We start from the raw sequence: 17,941 nt of genomic DNA, 5'->3' as shown, positions 1-17,941 counted from the left end.
GCCCGTAATCATGTCACTCCAGGGGAATGAAGGCACGAGGAACCGACCCAAGGTTCTGGTCTGGCTGCTGCCTTGGCCATTAGCAAAAAACCATCTGTGTCCCTGACCCAGGGGTTTGGGGTCTTATCTGTAGGTTGCAGGCAGGCTAACTTGATAACCTGCAAGTCGAATAAAAATCTCAGATCTGTCACAGTGTCTCGACAGCATCCAAAAAGACTCCTCCCCTGCCCCCCAATTCCCTGCGGTGCTGAGTTTCTTAGACTTGGCCTGGGCGCGGCCCTGGCGGTTGTGGGAGGAGACAGCCCACATTTCCTGCATCCATCCTTGGACAAGTCAGTAAGTGCCAGGGCCAAAAGGACTATGGCTTCGGCCACAGCACGCGCACCCCTGACCGTGTGGTCTGCAGCCCCTACATCAGGCCAGATAAGGGAGCCTGGACATGCCGTTGACCTCTGCCACCTGTGGGTGCTACAGGCACGTGAGTGCCTCCTGCCACACGGACGCCCGCCATGGTGCCCCGCTCCCGGAGACTCACCAACTGCACGGGTCTCGTACTCATTGGCCAGCTCCTCGGACTCCCCTGCCGCATTGATGTCATTCTTCACCTTGGCCAGAGTCTTCAGAAGCTTGCTGGCTCCCAGGGCTGCCAGAGTGCAGCCCCTGGTCTTTCAGAGGGGCGGGTAATGTTAGTTAGTTCCTTATCCCTTCAAGTGGTCAAGTCAACATTAACGTCAGACAAGGACAAACTCATGGCAAAAGCAGGAAATGGCAAAATCTGAACGGTTCATGATGATTCAAAGTCAAATTTGCAATATACACAAAACACTGTCGACCCTGAAGGCACTCCCAGTCTTGAATGTGGAATTGGCATCTAAAAAGAAAACATCAAGCTAAATGCCAAGAGACACTGACGGCCTAAGGCCCAACGGCCCGGCCGCCACACTGCGTGTAGCAGCTGAAAGGGAAGAGGGGACTGAGCATGCGGGAGAGCTGACGATGGGGTTAGTAAGCCTTGCAGAGTTAACATCCATCTTCGTGCTCCAGTAACGGAGAATGTCTCTTCTCCGCAATTGAACACAAGCCGTTACGTGCTAAACCACAAGGACAAATCTCAGCAAGCTTCCCAAAGCAGAATTTACAGAAGCCCTCCTTCCTATCCCTGATGCCATAAAGGCAGAAATTAATTTTTCAAACTAAACTTAAAAACTGCATCCACTTGGAAAACAATCCCGCACCTGCGCACACGGGAGAAGCGAGAGCCTCCGGGGTTGCCCAGCCAGCACAGCTACCTTCCAGGAAGGTACCTCCCCTCCCAAACACCCCTCCGTCGCCACAGAAACAGAGGCACAACCATGTTCACCCGATGTAAGACATTCCGTCGTGTTGATGATGATGTTTCAGATTAGGCGTGTAAGTTTCGAGGTCAGAACGACCACAGCAAAGCATGCATTTGGAGTAAATTTGGCAGGGGGCCCAGACATTTACCTGCTCCCAAATGACCTTGGAAAGTTCCTTCTTGTTCTGAAGAATGGCCCAGATGAAGAGTGCTTGCAGGGGGTGTCGAGTTATAGGAGACACGTCCTGGGAGGAGATAGAACATGTGGTCAGCACACAAATGGGAGATCCCTTTAGTAGATACGCTGGCGTAAGAATGGAAGCAGGTGCCAGGATGCCCCAGGGGAGCACCCCACGTTTGGAGGGCTCTGTATGTTAGTATATGAATCCAGTGTAACAGCACAGAGGTGCGATTTTTATCACGGCGACTCACCGGGTAGGACGATCTGACAGTCTCTTACCTATCATCAAAGACGGAGTATGACTAGACAGAAAAGCACAAAGGGCAGGAGTATGTCTGACAGCAATGTAAAAACTGAACAGCTTCTGACAGCCTGAAGCATTCCTTCCCATCACAGAAATCCGTTTCTTATCTACAAGAGTCGCTCAAACTAAAATCTAACTTTCCCACAGTTTAAGTTCAATTATTATGACATAAAACCACGCTTCTGTCTTTGGAGTGTTATTCAAACTTCCAATTCCTAACACATTCACCAGCTCCTCTCCAGAATTCCGGATCTCTCAATGGAAACTTTTCAGATGGAAAATAACTAACCATCTATAACTTCCCTACGGGTTTAACCAAGATCCAAAATGCTTCAGGCAGGATTACGGATATCGCAGAGGGTTTTAACATAAATAGTGTCAAAAAGAAGCTTTCTTTCTTTTTTTTAAAATGTTTTTAAGTGTATTTATTTATTTTGAGAGTGTGAGTGGGGCAGGGGAAGAGAGAGGGAGAGAGAGAGAGAATCCCAAGCAGGTTCCAGGCTGCCAGCACAGAACCCGACTCGGGGCTTGAACTCATGAAACCGTGAGATCACGACCTGAGCAAAACCAAGAGTCAGACGTTTAACCGACTGAGCCGCCCAGGCCCCCCAAACAAGCTTTCTGAACACTTCTGATTCCTTCAAACACCTAGCTCATTTAGATTTTTGCAATGCACATGTATATATATACACAATTCATAGAATTATAGGAGATAATGACTTCGTTTGAGTTTCCCCAGAAGCAATCAAGAATTTGAGACGAGTAGTCAATCTGAGAAGTGATCCCAGGGAAACCCATAGGAGAGTGAGGAATAAGATCGGAAAAGAAAGAACGAACGAGAAGGGTGTGTTATCAACAAGTTGTCACTGTAGGTAACTAGAGATTACTACCACTAGGGAGTCCTGGGAGCCAGTGTAGAACACATGACTCAGAATTAGCTCCTCCAGGGGTGCCTGGCGGCTCAGTCGGTTAAGCATCTGACTCTTGATTTCAGCTCGGGTCATGATCTCACAGTACATGAGATTGAGCCCCACACGAGTCTCTGCACTGACAGCTTGAAGCTTGCTTGGGACTCTCTCTCCCTCTTTCTCTGTCTCTTTGCCCCTCCTGTGCTCCCTCTGTCCCTCTCAAAATAAAAATAAATAAACATTAAAAAAAAAAAAAAAAGAATTAGCTCCTCCAAATGGGGAGGGAGCTGGGATATTTATACACCAACCGCTGGCAGTCACGGGGCCCCAAGCAAACCTATGGCAAAGAGTAGCAGGTGCTGACAGTTGGAAACAGAGCCTGCCTGTGGTCAAGAAGAGAGAGGCCTGAGAGAATTCAGGTGCATCGACAACAGCCTCCCAGATGAAAACCTGGATTATCCCTTTGGAAATAATCACTGCCTCTTCTGTCTACACACGAACACCTGGCAGTCCCTCACATGGGCAATCCATCATGCCCAAGAGGCTGAGACATGAACAGGGGCCATTCACCTTTCCCTCTTCCTTGTTAGACGCCTTCAGACAGTGTGTGTGCCACACCAAGCTTTGCAGTTAAGAAAAACTGCGACAGTAATTTGAAATATAGCACAGAGCTTAAAGCAAGATATCAGACGACCCAGCAGGTAGACTCATGATCTTAAGGAAAGGCAGTAGCAAAAATTAACCACGCCAACACGTTAGCTACTTTATGGCGGCAAGGGGAGACGTGGGAGAGGGGGAGGTTGAGATATTTTTCGAAGGAAGACGCAAAGGCGGACAACCGCCCTGGTACGTACGTGAAGCTCTACGTCTATCTCGTCCCTGCTATTTCTGTCTTCCTTCCGGAAGCCTCTTCGGAAGTTAGCTACCAGTTTCCAGACAAACGTGAGGAGGGCGTCATTATAGGAGTTCTTGGCAATCTGCAGGTTCCGATACACAAGGGTGCTAAAGTGGTTGGAGAAGAGCTCGGTGAGGACGTCGTTGGTGAGAAACTTCCGCAGGTTCAAACCATTCTCCAGGAAGAGGCGGACGAACTTGGGTCTGTCCTTTATGAGAGCCGTAAACATGACCTCTTGAAGGTCAGCAGACTACGGAGAAAGCAGAGCAAGGACTCAGACCCCGAGGCCACTGAGGGAAACACGAAGCATTTTCTTTCTCAACCACATCACATTTCCAGCCACCAAGTAATAGTACCTTCAACTTGTTTTTAATCCTGTTTGGGGGAATACGTTTTATCTTTTCAGCTCTAATACAACATTGGATTATAGCCCAAACAGACAGGGAAGCGACGAGGTGGGATCTTGGGCTTGGATGCGGGTGTGCAGGTGGTTTGGCCTCTTGCCATGGCGGAGTAGAGATGACCGTGTCGGTCAGGAATTTATCGCGGTGCCTGGCACGGCAGAAGTCCTCCGAGGCAGTGTGGTTCACACCGTTTCTCTGAAGTCTACACTAGACATTGATTGTGAGCCAAGCACCGGCACCTTGGAACCCTCCCGTGGCCCAGCAAACCACACATGACCAGGCCAATGGCTGTGGGACACTTGACAAGTATACCTGGTCATTATTTACCTTTACCCCCACTCTCTGGGCCCGGTGATAAACCTATCCCATGGGAGCTTAGGGAGAATCTTATTAAAGATAATTCATGTTTACGTCAGACCCAAACCAGTGGATGACAGGCCACTGTAGCTTCCGGATATGTTCCGCCTGTCCTCCAGAATAGATCCTACAATGTGATTCTGTTGCCAACGTTACAGTTTAGAAGGCTCTTAAAAACCCACACACTTCCGGGGTGCTTGGGTGGCTGAGTCGGCTGAGCATCTGACTTTGGCTCGGGTCATGATCTCACGGTTTCTAGGCTCAAGCCCCGCATCGGGTGCTGCACTGATAGTGTGGATAGTGTGGAGCCTGCTTGGGATTCTCTCTCTCTCTCCCTCTCTCATTGCCCCTCCTCCACTCCTGCTGTCTCTCTCTCTCTCTCTCTCTCAAAATAAATAAGTAAATATTTAAAAAAAAACATATCCACACATTTGCAGCACTAAAATCCAGATTTAGAAGTGAAAACCAGAAAGTCTGACAACACGGAGAACCATCAGCCAGAGCCAAGTGACAGCTGCTCCCGGGGACCTGGAGACTCCAGTCCCCAACATCCTGGCCACTCCTCATTACTGTCCGCCCAGCCCACTTCCCTCATGATGCTTTTCTGACCCCAGTTTGGGGGAATATCCTCTGCCAAGGGCGGCACTAACCGTTTCTGTTTCTGTCTCATGTTGGGCCTCTGGGGATCACACATTGCCTGGAGACAGACCTGCCAAGTGGCCCCTGAGTCCCCACACTGTGGCTCCAGGTGGGCTAAGAAGGGGAAGGGAGGCCTGCCCCGGGCCAGCACGAGACAGCTACACCTTCTCCTCTGTCCTCAAGGCACGTGTTCCTTTGCCCAGCACTTCCCATATCCTTCTAATCATTGCCTTTCCCTCGGTCACACGCTTGATAGGACAGGGTCCCCAGACTTCAGTCAGAGTCACCTTCTGAAAACACAGGTGGCTAGAGACCATCTTAGAATGTCTGCTTTAGCAAGTCGACATGGAGCCTGACAAGCTGTGTCGCTAACTACCAAGTCCCCAGGTTATGCCCACGCTGCCACTGGTCCGGGGACCACACTTTGAGAACCGCTGGAATACGAGGAAAGAGAAAAGCTTTGCAGTCAGACACGTCTTTGTTTCCAAATCCTGTCTCTACCATTACCTAGATGGATCACCTAGAACAAGGCTGTGTCTCCGAGCCTCAGTTGACTCTTCTGTACAATAGGTGTTTGCAGGGATGAAACCAGCTAACACAGGTCAAGATCTTTACAGGGGCATGTGAGTGGTTCAGTCGGTTAAACATCCAACTTCAGCTCAGGTCATGATCTCATGGTTTGTGGGTTCGAGCCCTGCATCAGGCTCTGTGCTGACAGCTCAGAACGTGGGGCCTGTTTCGGATTCTATGTCCTCCTCTCTCTGCCCCTCCCTGGCTCATTCTCTCTCTCTCTCTCTCTCTCTCTCTCTCTTTCTCGGTCTCTCAAAAATAAATAAGCATTAAAAAAATTTTTTAAATATATATATGTCTTTTCAGAGACTTGAGGGCAGAGCAGGCCCTCCAAAACCCATCAGTAACTCTTGATCCTGTGGTACCCACGGAGGCCTGGATTATTAACCAGAAAAATGAGATCGTCCCTGCGATGGGTTGGTGTGAGGGACAAATAAACAAACACCACGAGACTGCTTTGTGCGCTGTAAAAGGTTACACCAACATTACCATTATGCCAAAGGCTTTTGCTTATTTTTAAACAGATTCTTAGGTAGTGTTTAATATGTGCCACTGTTCTAAGTGCTTCAGAAACATCATCCGATTTAATTGCCGTAAGAATCCAATGAGGTAGATGCTATCATTATCACCTCCGTTGACGGATGAGCGGTGGGTGCTGTGCTGGTAAATGTCTGCCAATCACATCTCTGTGGGGGAAGTAGGCGCTCATTTGTGGTCGTTTTCAATTCCTGTGGTGTCAGTGCTCCCACTGTGCCCGATTTCCAGGCACCAGTGTGGTCTCACTGAACGCAGAATTGGGAGCAGAGGAGAAGAGGCACATCGCTGTCTCAAATTTCCAGCATGAAGAGACAGCAGACGTGATCAACCTCCAGAGCACAGATGATAGAAATGCAGTCAAATAATGCTCAAGTGATGAGTCTTGATTATTTATTGCCTTTGGGTTTTTTTTAAAGTTTTTTTTTTAACATTTATTCATTTTTGAGAGACAGAGAGAGGCAGAGCATGAGCAGGGGAGGGGCGGAGAGAGAGGGAGACACGGAATCCGAAGCAGGTTCCGGGCTCTGAGCCATCAGCACAGAGCCCGATGCGGGGCTCGAACCCACGAACCACGAGATCACGACCTGAGCCGAAGTTGGACGCCCAACCGACGGAGCCACCCAGGCGCCCCTTATTGCCTGTTTTTAATTAAAAAACATTTAATTCTGAGTTTATGCAATTTTTAATAATGACTGTACTTAACAAGTGATGCAAATGACACAAAACGTCTAAAACTTTAGTGGTCAGTTCTTCCAAGTCAGCATCAGCTGACGCCAACGCACCACCTGTGGGGAAACTGAGGCACAGAGAGGTCAAGCGATTTGCAGAGTTAAGTCACACAGCTGGGCTGCCTCTAGGGTCCATTCTCATAACCACTATGCCCTTCACCCTTAACTATCTTTAATGAGTCCATAAAATTGAACGTACCGTCCGCTATATGCCTAAGTTTATGTTTATTTGCACCGTCTGACCTTACACAAATAGAACATTTCACACACAGGGATTAGTTTGCAAATCACCTAACTAGATCTGCTTATAATTCTACCTTCTCTCAACTTATTAAAGCCTTGCATCATGCAGTAGGGCTCATTATGCTGCAAAGACCAAACACAAGTGAATGTGTGCCGAAGGAATGAATAATTTAAAAACCCATAAGCCATTACTTCATTTGCATCACATTATGAAAACTGATAACCTGTTAATATAATATAGATCACGTCTTTGTCTTCGATTATACAACAACGCCTTAAAAACGTTTTCTGAGCCTGACTGTGCACGATGAATGTTAAGAAATACACGAACCTTCCCCGCCACGCGTACGCGTATACGATTCAGTGAATTCTCACTGCCCACCAACTGATGACTTAGGTTATTCCAGAGGAGCCAAAAGCAAAGTAGCACACGGCCTTGCAGACCCAAGGGGGACTTGGGTCTACCAAACAGAGCTCCTAAGGCTGATTTAACTTGAGTAGGCCACCAGAGGACACTGCTAAAAAAAAAACAGAGTCCTACCACTCTGATCAAATTACCAGTGAGAAGAATCAGTCCACTGGGGGGAAAAAAAATACTGTTTTTAACAGACATACCACTTCCATATTGGAGGTGCTTGTCTGGCTGGGAGTCCGGAGTCCCTCGCTCCTAAGACATTCACTGCGGGTCTTCAAACAAGCTGTTCTATTTTTCCCATACGCATCTCACCGCTGACAAGTCTCTTACCAGAGACTGGGCCGGGCAGTTGGGACACGGTGCAAAATGAGTACTGTTTTCTCGATTTTTAGTCGAGCTCCTTCTGATAAACCCCTTCCAATCATCTTGCACATAGTGTCCCCGTACGTCTCCCGGTCTGCGCCTAGGGCCGTGTCTGTCCCACCGCACCCAACTGGAGAAGCACATCTCGCATCATGACCGCAGGCTGGAAACTCTGAATGGCGGTAGTGGTTTGATACTTTCCTACAGTAAGTGCTTCTATTTTTAGTGTCTCTCAACAACCATCCTACTAAGTCAACGGGGTTGTCCAAAACCACAGATGAGGGAAGTAAAGGTTGGCACCGAAGTGGAACAGTGCTTTATGAGATTTGGTATTGAAGACCTTGTCTGGATTGGCCCGACCTGACACTGGGATAACCCGGAAGGGCTTCTGTTACCTCCCATCGGCGGTCATTGGTGAAAATCTCATCACTGGCTAGGTCCAGCTGGTTCCATTCCAGAAGAAGCTTCAGCTGCCCGTTCCAGTTATCCTTATCTTGCTCATTGGTGCTAAAGGCTGTAGGAGGACAGGGAAGGAAATCGACGCCCCAGAAAAAAGAGAGTCAGAATTGGCCACGCAGCCAATTATCAGAGCCATTTATAAAGGAGATTCTAAAGCATGCTCTCTTAGAATCTGACACTCAGAATTGTCATTTCTTAGCCACATTCTCTGTGGTACTCACTCTTGTCCATATTCTGTATGTCCTAAAGTATATAATGAAGATCAGTTCAAACATTAATATGTTTCCATTTCATATCCTAACAGTGTATGCTATGCTGATGTTTTCCACAGATTCCGACTCCATAAATGTTACATTTCAAGGACCCTGTCTGACTTAAATTATATCTAAATCTATGAAATAATGAGCCATAGTATAACAACGCTCTCATTGTCTTTTCCAGAGCTAATATATTCTGTATCTATGTATCTCTACAAATATAATCCCATGTTAATAAATACACTGAAACAGCCAATTTTCTGGCAAACACAGCAAGAATAATGCTAATAAATGGCTAATGCTTAAATCACACTTCCTAGTGCCTTACCCTACTCTGCATACCTCACATCTCTTACTCAGCTGGCTCAACTCTACATGGTCTTGGCCAACGATTGCTTTACTGTGGGTAATACCACCTTGATGGAATTCTAAGATGGCAAAGATCACGGATGAGAATTTTAAAACAGGTTCATCCATAAGCTTCAGGAGGTGTGTAAACTCCTGAAACTGGATGCAAATTTTCTCATATGTGTGAAGTGTGTGTGCATCTGAGTACACGGGGAGCCCTAGGACAAAGCCCCACAGCTTTTATCAACTCCTGAGACCCAGATGAAAATTTTAACCCACGGTCGCAGACAGCTCTTTGGAGAGTGCTGGGATCATATTCGACCGGTATTTTAACGACATAAAAATTCTTGTTCTATTAAATACATTCAACCAAGGAGATTTAACGCAGCAGGCCAATAATAGTTATTCTAGCTTCCGATCTATGATAACCAAACTTAAGTGCAAGATTATATTTCAATAAAGCTGTTTGAAGAAATAAGCACAGGCCATTAGAAGCCGCAGAAAGCAACACAAAGCTGAAACTTGAGGCGCTATTTTTACTCACCTTTGTACAAAGCATAGGAAATAGCGTTGCTCACAATTTCATCCCCAGCTTCTTCCATTTTAATAACTGTTAACAGGTGAGAACTTTCGAGAATTTCTTTGAGCTGGCAAGATTTAAAGAGCACTGTCATCAGGCAACTGCTTTCAGACATAAGGAGCACATAAGCTTCTCTCTTTTGGTGAAGACCCTTTTATTCCATTTTTTTTTTTAAACACCACATAGAGGGCGTTCCCAATCTCCTTCCCTCCCTTTAGGGCGTCTGTACCCGTAGCGTCTAACCTCTGAACTGGAATAATGAGCCCTTAACCACGACGAGAACAGAGCACTGGTTGTACAAGGGCACACATGTGAAAGAGCCCCCAGCAAAGAGCTGAGACTCAAGGGACTAGGGGTGAGTGTGTGTGTGTGTGTGTGTGTGTGTGCAAGAGCGTGTGCATGTCACAAAGCCTGGCACGCGGTAGGCACTCAATTGTTGAAGGAGCAAATAAATGAGGAAAGAGCGACAGAAGCCACAGAAACCAAGGCGCCTGGGCGGCTCAGTCACTTCAGCATCCAACTCTTGATTTCTGCTCAGGTCATCATCTCACGGTCCGTGAGTTGGAGCCCAATGTCGGGCTCTGAGCTGACAGCGTGGAACCTGCTTGGGATTCTCTCTCTCTCTGCCCCTCCCCTGCTCTCTCTCTCTCTCTCTCTCAAAATAAATAAATAAACCTTAAAAAAAATTTTTTTTAAGCTGCAGAAACCAAGTGCGGTCATAAGGCCTTCACCCACGGGAAGCTAAAGTCCAATGTGCACAACAGCCAAGAAGACTTGGTGACTGGGGAAAGAGATAAGGAATTTGCTGTTATCCTTTGTGATTTTTCTGTCATGTTTTATGTTAAAACCCGATCCCAGGGCTTCAGGCGCTGGGGAGCTTGGCCGGAGCTTAATGAGGCAGAGCTCCCCCAGCGGAGGAAGCCGGTTGGGTTTACTGAGCTCCGGGCTGGGGATGGGGGCCCAGCAACGTCTGGAAATGACGATGTGGAGCGGCAGAGTGTCACGTGGACCAGGGGAGGGGGTCTCGGGCCAGGTCGGGAGGATGAAAGCTGTGGCAGGCAGGGCCTTGGATTTGGATGTTAGGGGGTGACCGTTCAGCCCGCGGTCTCCTGGGAAGGCCGTGCTGGGGGTTCAGAGGCTCAGATCAAGGGGTGACCAGGAAATAAAGGAAACTGCCTGACACATCCAGGGTGGGCAGCCCGACGGACAGGCTGGGAGGGGGTGGGGTGAAGGGAAGGGCCCTCTCGCCACACAGGCAGTCCTTGCTCAGAAGGAAAGGGTCCAGCTAGAAATCACAGGTGGAAGGGGTCCAGGCCCCACGATTCTGGGGGCACAAGTGGGAGGGAGACATCTTTTCTTTCAAAAAGAAAAGGAAGAAGGAATACGTGAATATGGATATGGAGCAAACCGACGGGGCCCAGGGACAGCTGCAGGAATCTTAACTGGGCCCCTCCCCGACACCTCCCTCTTACCTCCTCCAGTCCTGTCCCCCCACTGCAGCCAGTGTGCACTTTCCTGAACACAACCCATCACAATTCGACCTTTCAGGGACTTCCCATTGCACTTGAACAAGGCCCAAAGTTTGAAACGGTGTTCGAGAAGCTGCCTGGCTTGGTCCCTGGTACACTTTCCAGCTTCCACCCTCGTTGCCATATTATAGGTCCTTGGGGTAGGCCGTGCTTGCCCTGCACCTCAGGACCTTTGCACATGCTGTTCTAGCCGTTCCAATCCCAGCCCTCACCCCGCTAACTACCTAGCCTTCAGATCACAGCTTCCATATCACCTCCTCTGAGAAGCCTTCCCCTTTCATACCAGGCCAGGCTCCCTTGGCTCGTGCCCTTACAAATCCACGTAACCTTTCTTAAGAACACCCATTTCAGTTCAACCTTATACATTGTAATCACTCAACCTAAACTTTTTTCCAATTTCTGTTCTCTCCATGCAGACAAGGGCTCTTCCTGCTGGGTATCCTGTTCTTCCTGAAGTGCCTATTCCAGAACCTGGCATCTGGTATACATTCAATAAATATCAACTGCGTAAATGCGTAGATGAGTTTGAAATAAATGAATGAATGGTATCTAGACTGCTTGATAGATTGGGATACTATGGAGAGTCAACTTCTCGAGAAGGTGAGGAGTTGGCACAGGGGGATAACTCTGGTTGAACTGGTAGAAGGAGAAAGCACGATCGTAGGGAAGAGGTGCCCTGGGTCTCCAGGAAAGGTCAGGAAACCATGAGTGCAGATTTGGGGGTTGGCTGTCCACCAGATCAGTGAGGTCACCCCCAAGTAGCCTGGGGTGTTGCTCAACTAATATCTGACTGGATGTATGCATTCATTAATCGATAATTCCACTCTTGACCGTGGTCTTTTGGGAAACCTGTACCAATTGCAAAACTTTATATAAGTGCATAATTAAAATGCCAGACTAATTTTGTATTATTGACGGATGTCTTCTGACATGATTATAACTATGATAGATCATTAGCATATTAGATATGAATACGAATGAGGTATGAATCCCAGACAGGATAAGTGAAATGTGTCTGATTTTTAGCCTGTTTCAGATTTCCAGTAACAGATTTTCTTAAAGCAGAAATCAAAATCCTTTGTCAAGAGTGGGGGACCTGTTAGATGGCCTCTGTTCTTTGGCCATGATGTGGCTCGGACTCCAGAAGAAAAGTTGCATGAGGAATAGAAGGAAAGTCACTGGAGAGGACCCAGGGCCATCGCTGGTGGGAAGCTAAGAGTTGTTGATTCCTTCCTCTGTGGGTATCCTTGACCCAACCACTGAATTTCTTCCTTCCACCCAGGGAAAGCACCTTGAGTACAGCGCTCAACATACAATGTCGCCGTTGATATGCATACTCTGGGATTGCTCTGCTGATATGTTTGGAATCGACTCAGACCATTTAGGTTTCAACAGGTGGACAATCAAAAATGTACAACCACTCGGGGAGGGAGGCCTCCTTTTCCTTACCCGTGTATTTGTATGCAGAGCAAGCTCTATCCAAATTAGGCCCTGTGATACTCTCTACCCCTTCACTTACTCCTACTCAGGTTGAGAGAGTGACATATCTGATTGGTGACTTTCGCCTTGCCTGGCCAGCCCTTTCCTGCGTCTCCACTGGGGTCTGCTCCTAGCAGAGTGCCCGTGCTCTTGTCTGCCCTCAGCCACACACCTAGCCCGGGAGACGCAGAAGCTATCCAGGGCCACCTCTGTCTAGGTGGGCTTATCTGGCTCTTTCCAGGGCTCAGCACAAGAAAGCCCGTTATGACTGCACCCCAAGCCACATCTGTCAACCTTGCCTTCATCATCAACGAAGCTGATAAAATTTAACGTCTATCCACCCGATTCTTGTGTCTGTCTCTCAACTGGACTTGGGCCAAGATACAAGAAAATCCCAGCACAAACTTTTATAGAAAACCACCAGCTTTACCTTGTTAATAAAATCGGGGAAAAGCAATAATTCAAGTAGGAATATCATACAAGAATTTGTGGGTCAGGATGCCATTCCACACCAACACCGACTCTGGAAGAAGATGCATCTGTGTTTTCAGTTCTGGATTCCAGGTAATAAGGCTTAATACGGAAAGGACTTGCTTCCTGATTATTTCAGCTAAGTACCCACTCATATGAAATTACAGAAGACCACTAGGGTCCCACTGTGTGTTAACTTACCACAGAGTACCAAACAACCTAGAAGCCTGGGTTTTTTCTCATTATTTACAAGGCTTTGGTTTGTCTAGGCTTACCTTAAATAATGGCAGAGGCTACCATGAACAAGATTATCTGCACTATTCTAGGATTTCAGCTTGCCGTGTTCGGTATTTTGAGATGCTTTCACAACTAACTACTGTTGAAATACCAATCTAGTTAAGGAATATTTTTTATACTAAATCCCACCTTGAACTCTCATGACAAAATGGGCTCTATGACTAAAATCACCCGCTCATTGCCTATAGCCTGTTTTTTTTATCCCTTTATGGATAAATTCCCAAGTGGTAGCCTGTGCTCCTAAAACTATCTAAACATCGAAGGCCATTCTGGAATGAGTTGAGGTGAATTCACCCACTAATATTAACGTGAGCTTTCTCATGAACTGAGCGATCAAGAAAATGGAAGCCAGTTCCGGTCAACAGCAGTCATGAAACAGACGGAAAAGTGAGGAGGCATGGCATTATGTTAAAATACTTTTATAGGCTTAGCGATAAGAAGTGTAATAGATATTCTGGTAAGTACCTTTCTTACATGATCTGATAAGAAGGGCGAGAGATTCTGAACGGAATCACAGGCCAATTAATTTAGAAAGGCAATCATTCCATAGTAACAACTCCTCCAGTGAATTTCTAAAACATCATTGCCTGGGATTTCTTGCCTCCCCTCCACTGATACACACAAAATTCGGAAGCTAAACATGTGGTGAAGTCAGGGCGTAAAAGGATTACCAGCTTTGCAAACAGACTTGACTTTGAACCCCATATGCTACCCTTACCAGGTACAGAGACTTGGAAGTCATCTAACCTACGCGAGCTTCAATTTCCAGCGAGAAACCTGGTTTGGGCCAGAGTATCACTTCAGTGTCACTGAGAATAGATAAAATAATGCAGCTCTAGCGGAGTCGGGCACGTAAGGCTTCCTCCCTCCCCAAGAACTTAGCTGCCTTCTTCTCGGCACCTGGAAGTCCCCCTAAAGCTCACCCATTTGATCCAACTCTCGGTCTCTTCCTCAGGCAGCCGGGACACCGTGCGGGGTAAGAAGCGCACCAACTTCTCCTTGACCACGGATGACGTCAGCACATCCTCCACCTCCACCAGGCTCGCGATCACGTCCGCAATCTGCCCTGAGCCTTCCACCACCACACAGGGGATTTTACTCTTGATGGAGGTGTTGATGGCCTGGGAGAGGGGAGACAGAGTCGGCCAGAAGAAAGACACACTGATGGCCAACACAACGCACTCGGGACCAAGGTGGTCGACCAGACACCTTGACACATCTCTGCACATTTTCCTCTGTTTTTTTCTGGGTTTTTTTTTTTTTTTTTTTTTGAGAGACAGAGACAGAGCGCAAGGCATGGATGGGTAGAGAGAGAAGGAGACACAGAATCCAAGGCAGGCTCCAGGCTCTGAGCTGGCAGCCCAGAGCCCAACGTGGAGCTACAACCCACAAACTGTGAGACCATGACCTGAGCCAAAGTCGGACGCTTAACTGGCCAAGCCACCCAGGCGCCCCTCCTTTGGGGTTTTATTTCAATCAGAAGCAAACCAAATGTTTGCAACTGTTTATGAATGAGAAATGTGGGCCAGGTGTATTACACCCTGTGCTAATACCAAATCTCATAATAAGGACACGTGTGACGAGCTTACGTTCTCCATAATAAGTGCTTTAAAATATCTCTACCTACAAAATTGATCATTTCAACTCCTGACATCATAGGTTTGTATGACAACTTCTAAAACGGTATTCAATATTATCACTGACAGCTTATGTGGCATAGGTTAAAAATATTCAAACTCATGAAGTATAAAAATACCTTCAAGCAGCTACATATTTTCTATTATGTTGACACCTATTTCCCTTAGAATTCCCAAATCATTTTCCTTGCCCCTTTTACAAAAAGAGAATAAAATTAAATTTGTTTCTTATATAAATATGCACCACACTTTTATTTCCACAGAGGCTGGCAGAGGGGAATCGTTCTTCAGAGTCTTAATTCACTTGATGGCAAGATAAAGTGATATATATGCCCAGAAGAAACTTTGAGTCCCCAACCTTTAGGAGACACTGAATGCCTTCATGGAGAACATGTCACCCATGGAGCGTGTGGTGCCTCACTGGGGCAGACACCAGGGTGTTCCCAGCTCTGCACCCCACTACCTGCCCTGCGGGCAGGTATCTGCATGCTGGGGCCGGAGTGGGGTGATCAGACAGGGAGCTGTCCCTCCTCTCTCTTGTCCCCTGTTCTGGGCATGGTTACTGGCTGCACAGGTGCTCGGGGAAAATGCCATGGAACTGTAGTGGCCCTCAGGAAATCAGAATTTCAAATCTAAAATTTGAGAGAGAGATAACAAACATAACCATCTTTCAATTACTTTCTCTTCCTCTTCTGCTCTTAAAGAGAGTGCATGTCATCTACTGAGAGTTTCATATTGAAAAAAAATCGTTTATGTTTCCCTGATAAGGCTTTCCCTGAAAAATGTTCACTTACCAATGGTCTCAGTAGCAGATCTTACAGCAGGTGCTCAATAAATACACATGAATGAATGAATGAATGAGAAGGCCATTGTTATATAAACAAAGAGAAGTGCTAGGTTATGATTCCAAACAACTTGGCCAGGAATTACTTGTAACTCCGGGAGGAGGCTCTGGGAGGGAAGTGGAAGATAAAGAATCGTAGTATCTACACAGAGTAGTTTGGAAAATGAGGGGGCAGGCAAATCAATGTGAAATTAATTAAAAGGAGGAGTTGAAAATCACTTTCTTGTGAAGTCCTATTCCTAAAACTAGGCATCTTCAGCACGACGTGCATGCCTTGAGACACCGACAAAAATGCGATAACACTGATGCAGTCTAAAGTCAAGCAGATACCTGGCTGCCGGCAAGATGCTCTCAGTAAGACCAAAGTCTGCACGGATGGGGTGGGAAGCAGAATTCCTGCTTGACTGCTCAACTTGGAAGTGTAGAATTGTTCAGGAAGTTTCTGTGATCTCAGAGTCACTTAGGGTTTGGGGTTCCTTCTTGTGGGTGGAGGCTTTGCAGGCCCAGGAAGCATGTGGATGGGCTTTTGGTGGGTCTGGGAATCCTGATCTGGGGGCAACCTGTGTGTTTATGATCACAGCCCATCTCCACGCACATGGGGTAACCATGGTTTTCCAACATACATGCTGCTTATGATCTGTCTTAGGAGTTAATGTCAACCCTTCTCCTTGGTGGGCTGACGGCCAAAGCCAACATTAGGTATACAGGCTATTCATGTTCTTCCGAAGCCTCTTCTGGAATATTAGAGAGCATTGTGTGGCTAAGAGAATACTACCTACTTGCTGTAGTAAAAGAAATTGACCACACAAGCCCCAAAGCCCTGAAAATGCAAATTTTCTGGGTTCGCTTGTTGATCAATCTTCTAGAAAACCAAACCAAGACTCACTTTCAAAGTCTCTTTGCCACCTCCTTGGGCAAAACACACAATGGGGATCTTGCCACCGTAGTTGGAATCTGTAAGGCATAAAATGTAAAACGTACTCATTAGAAGCGCTCATCTACTTCAAGAAGAGGTAGACCAGGAGCTTCTGCTCCATGAGCCCAGGGTGTGAGGTGATGGCCTCAGACCTCAGACTGACTACAGGGTGTGAGGTGATGGACTCAGACCTCGGACTGACTACAGGGTGTGAGGTGATGGCCACAGACCTCGGACTGACTACAGGGTGTGAGGTGATGGCCGCAGACCTCAGACTGACTACAGGGTGTGAGGTGATGGCTGCAGATCTCAGACTGACTACCTACCCACTGACCATGACGGATGTGTCTCTGTGCCCAAGCCAGCAACAGCATGACATGGGTCGTATTGCAATTCCTTACTGATATTTAAAAGGCTAACATCTGTGAATGATTTAGTTTTGTCAGGTTCAAGTGTATCCTTAAAATAATTACACTCTCGCTAATCTGCATAATCCTGTGCTTTCTTGAAGGGGTGAAAACTTTACATGACTATGTGTTCTCTCCAGAGTATTACCAATACAAATGCCTTCCTTCATGTGTGCCCCACTGAAAAAGGAAACAGGTTGAGAACACCTCCAATGCGTCCCTGTTACCGAGTCTATTACTACATCATGACGTACTCTGGTTCCATAACAGGACACATCTCAACACCAGCATCTCAGCAGTGGGAAGACACAGAGAATTTGCCACTCTACGTGGCAAATAAAGGCTTTTGCTCCATTGTTGCATTGTTCCCTTAAAGTCCACTTTCTAAATCCTGACCTTGAATAGTGCGCTCAGAGATATACTTCTCCAGCTGATTCCGCAGTTTTGCCTCAACCGTAGGATGTCCGTGGCAGCCATTGTCCACGAGTAACAGATGGGTGTGATTGTTGTCCAGGATATACAGAGGGTCTCTCTTGAAGTCATCCATTATGTACTGAGCTGAAAAATATCCCTGAAAAGTACAGAGAAACTTCTCTTTGAGATTTGTGGCCCAAGATGCAGGATAGCATTTGTATATGTCAATATTAAGGCTAACCCTTCAGGTCCAACTATACTGATGTCTCCTCCCAGAGTCCTAAATGCAGAAGGGTCTTGGAGATCTTATGGAACAGGGCTTCGTTTTAAACATGAAGAAATGAGGGTTCAAAATGGCGGGGTCACTTACTCGCTGTCACATAAATGGCCAGTGACCGTGTAAGGATCACATTTCCAATCTAG

The 17,941-nt window shown here is 46.9% G+C and overlaps 1 protein-coding gene across 1 annotated transcript in view; it reads right to left on the bottom strand.

The window, feature by feature from the left end:
• TRPM8 (transient receptor potential cation channel subfamily M member 8) overlaps nt 1-17,941 on the bottom strand; it is a 94,896-nt gene that overhangs the window by 42,775 nt on the left and 34,180 nt on the right. Inside the window, exons 7-14 of the mRNA XM_027047159.2 lie at nt 17,501-17,675; nt 16,668-16,735; nt 14,224-14,421; nt 9,489-9,591; nt 8,276-8,394; nt 3,584-3,874; nt 1,486-1,581; nt 536-665 (exon numbers count right to left, since the gene is read on the bottom strand). Of these exons, the coding sequence (XP_026902960.1) occupies nt 536-665; nt 1,486-1,581; nt 3,584-3,874; nt 8,276-8,394; nt 9,489-9,591; nt 14,224-14,421; nt 16,668-16,735; nt 17,501-17,675 (1,180 nt within the window). The remainder of the gene's footprint in view (nt 1-535; nt 666-1,485; nt 1,582-3,583; nt 3,875-8,275; nt 8,395-9,488; nt 9,592-14,223; nt 14,422-16,667; nt 16,736-17,500; nt 17,676-17,941) is intronic.

Source organism: Acinonyx jubatus, chromosome C1 (assembly GCF_027475565.1).
Source record: "Acinonyx jubatus isolate Ajub_Pintada_27869175 chromosome C1, VMU_Ajub_asm_v1.0, whole genome shotgun sequence".
Taxonomy (NCBI): domain Eukaryota; kingdom Metazoa; phylum Chordata; class Mammalia; order Carnivora; family Felidae; genus Acinonyx; species Acinonyx jubatus.
This window is presented reverse-complemented; position numbering and strand designations above follow the sequence as displayed.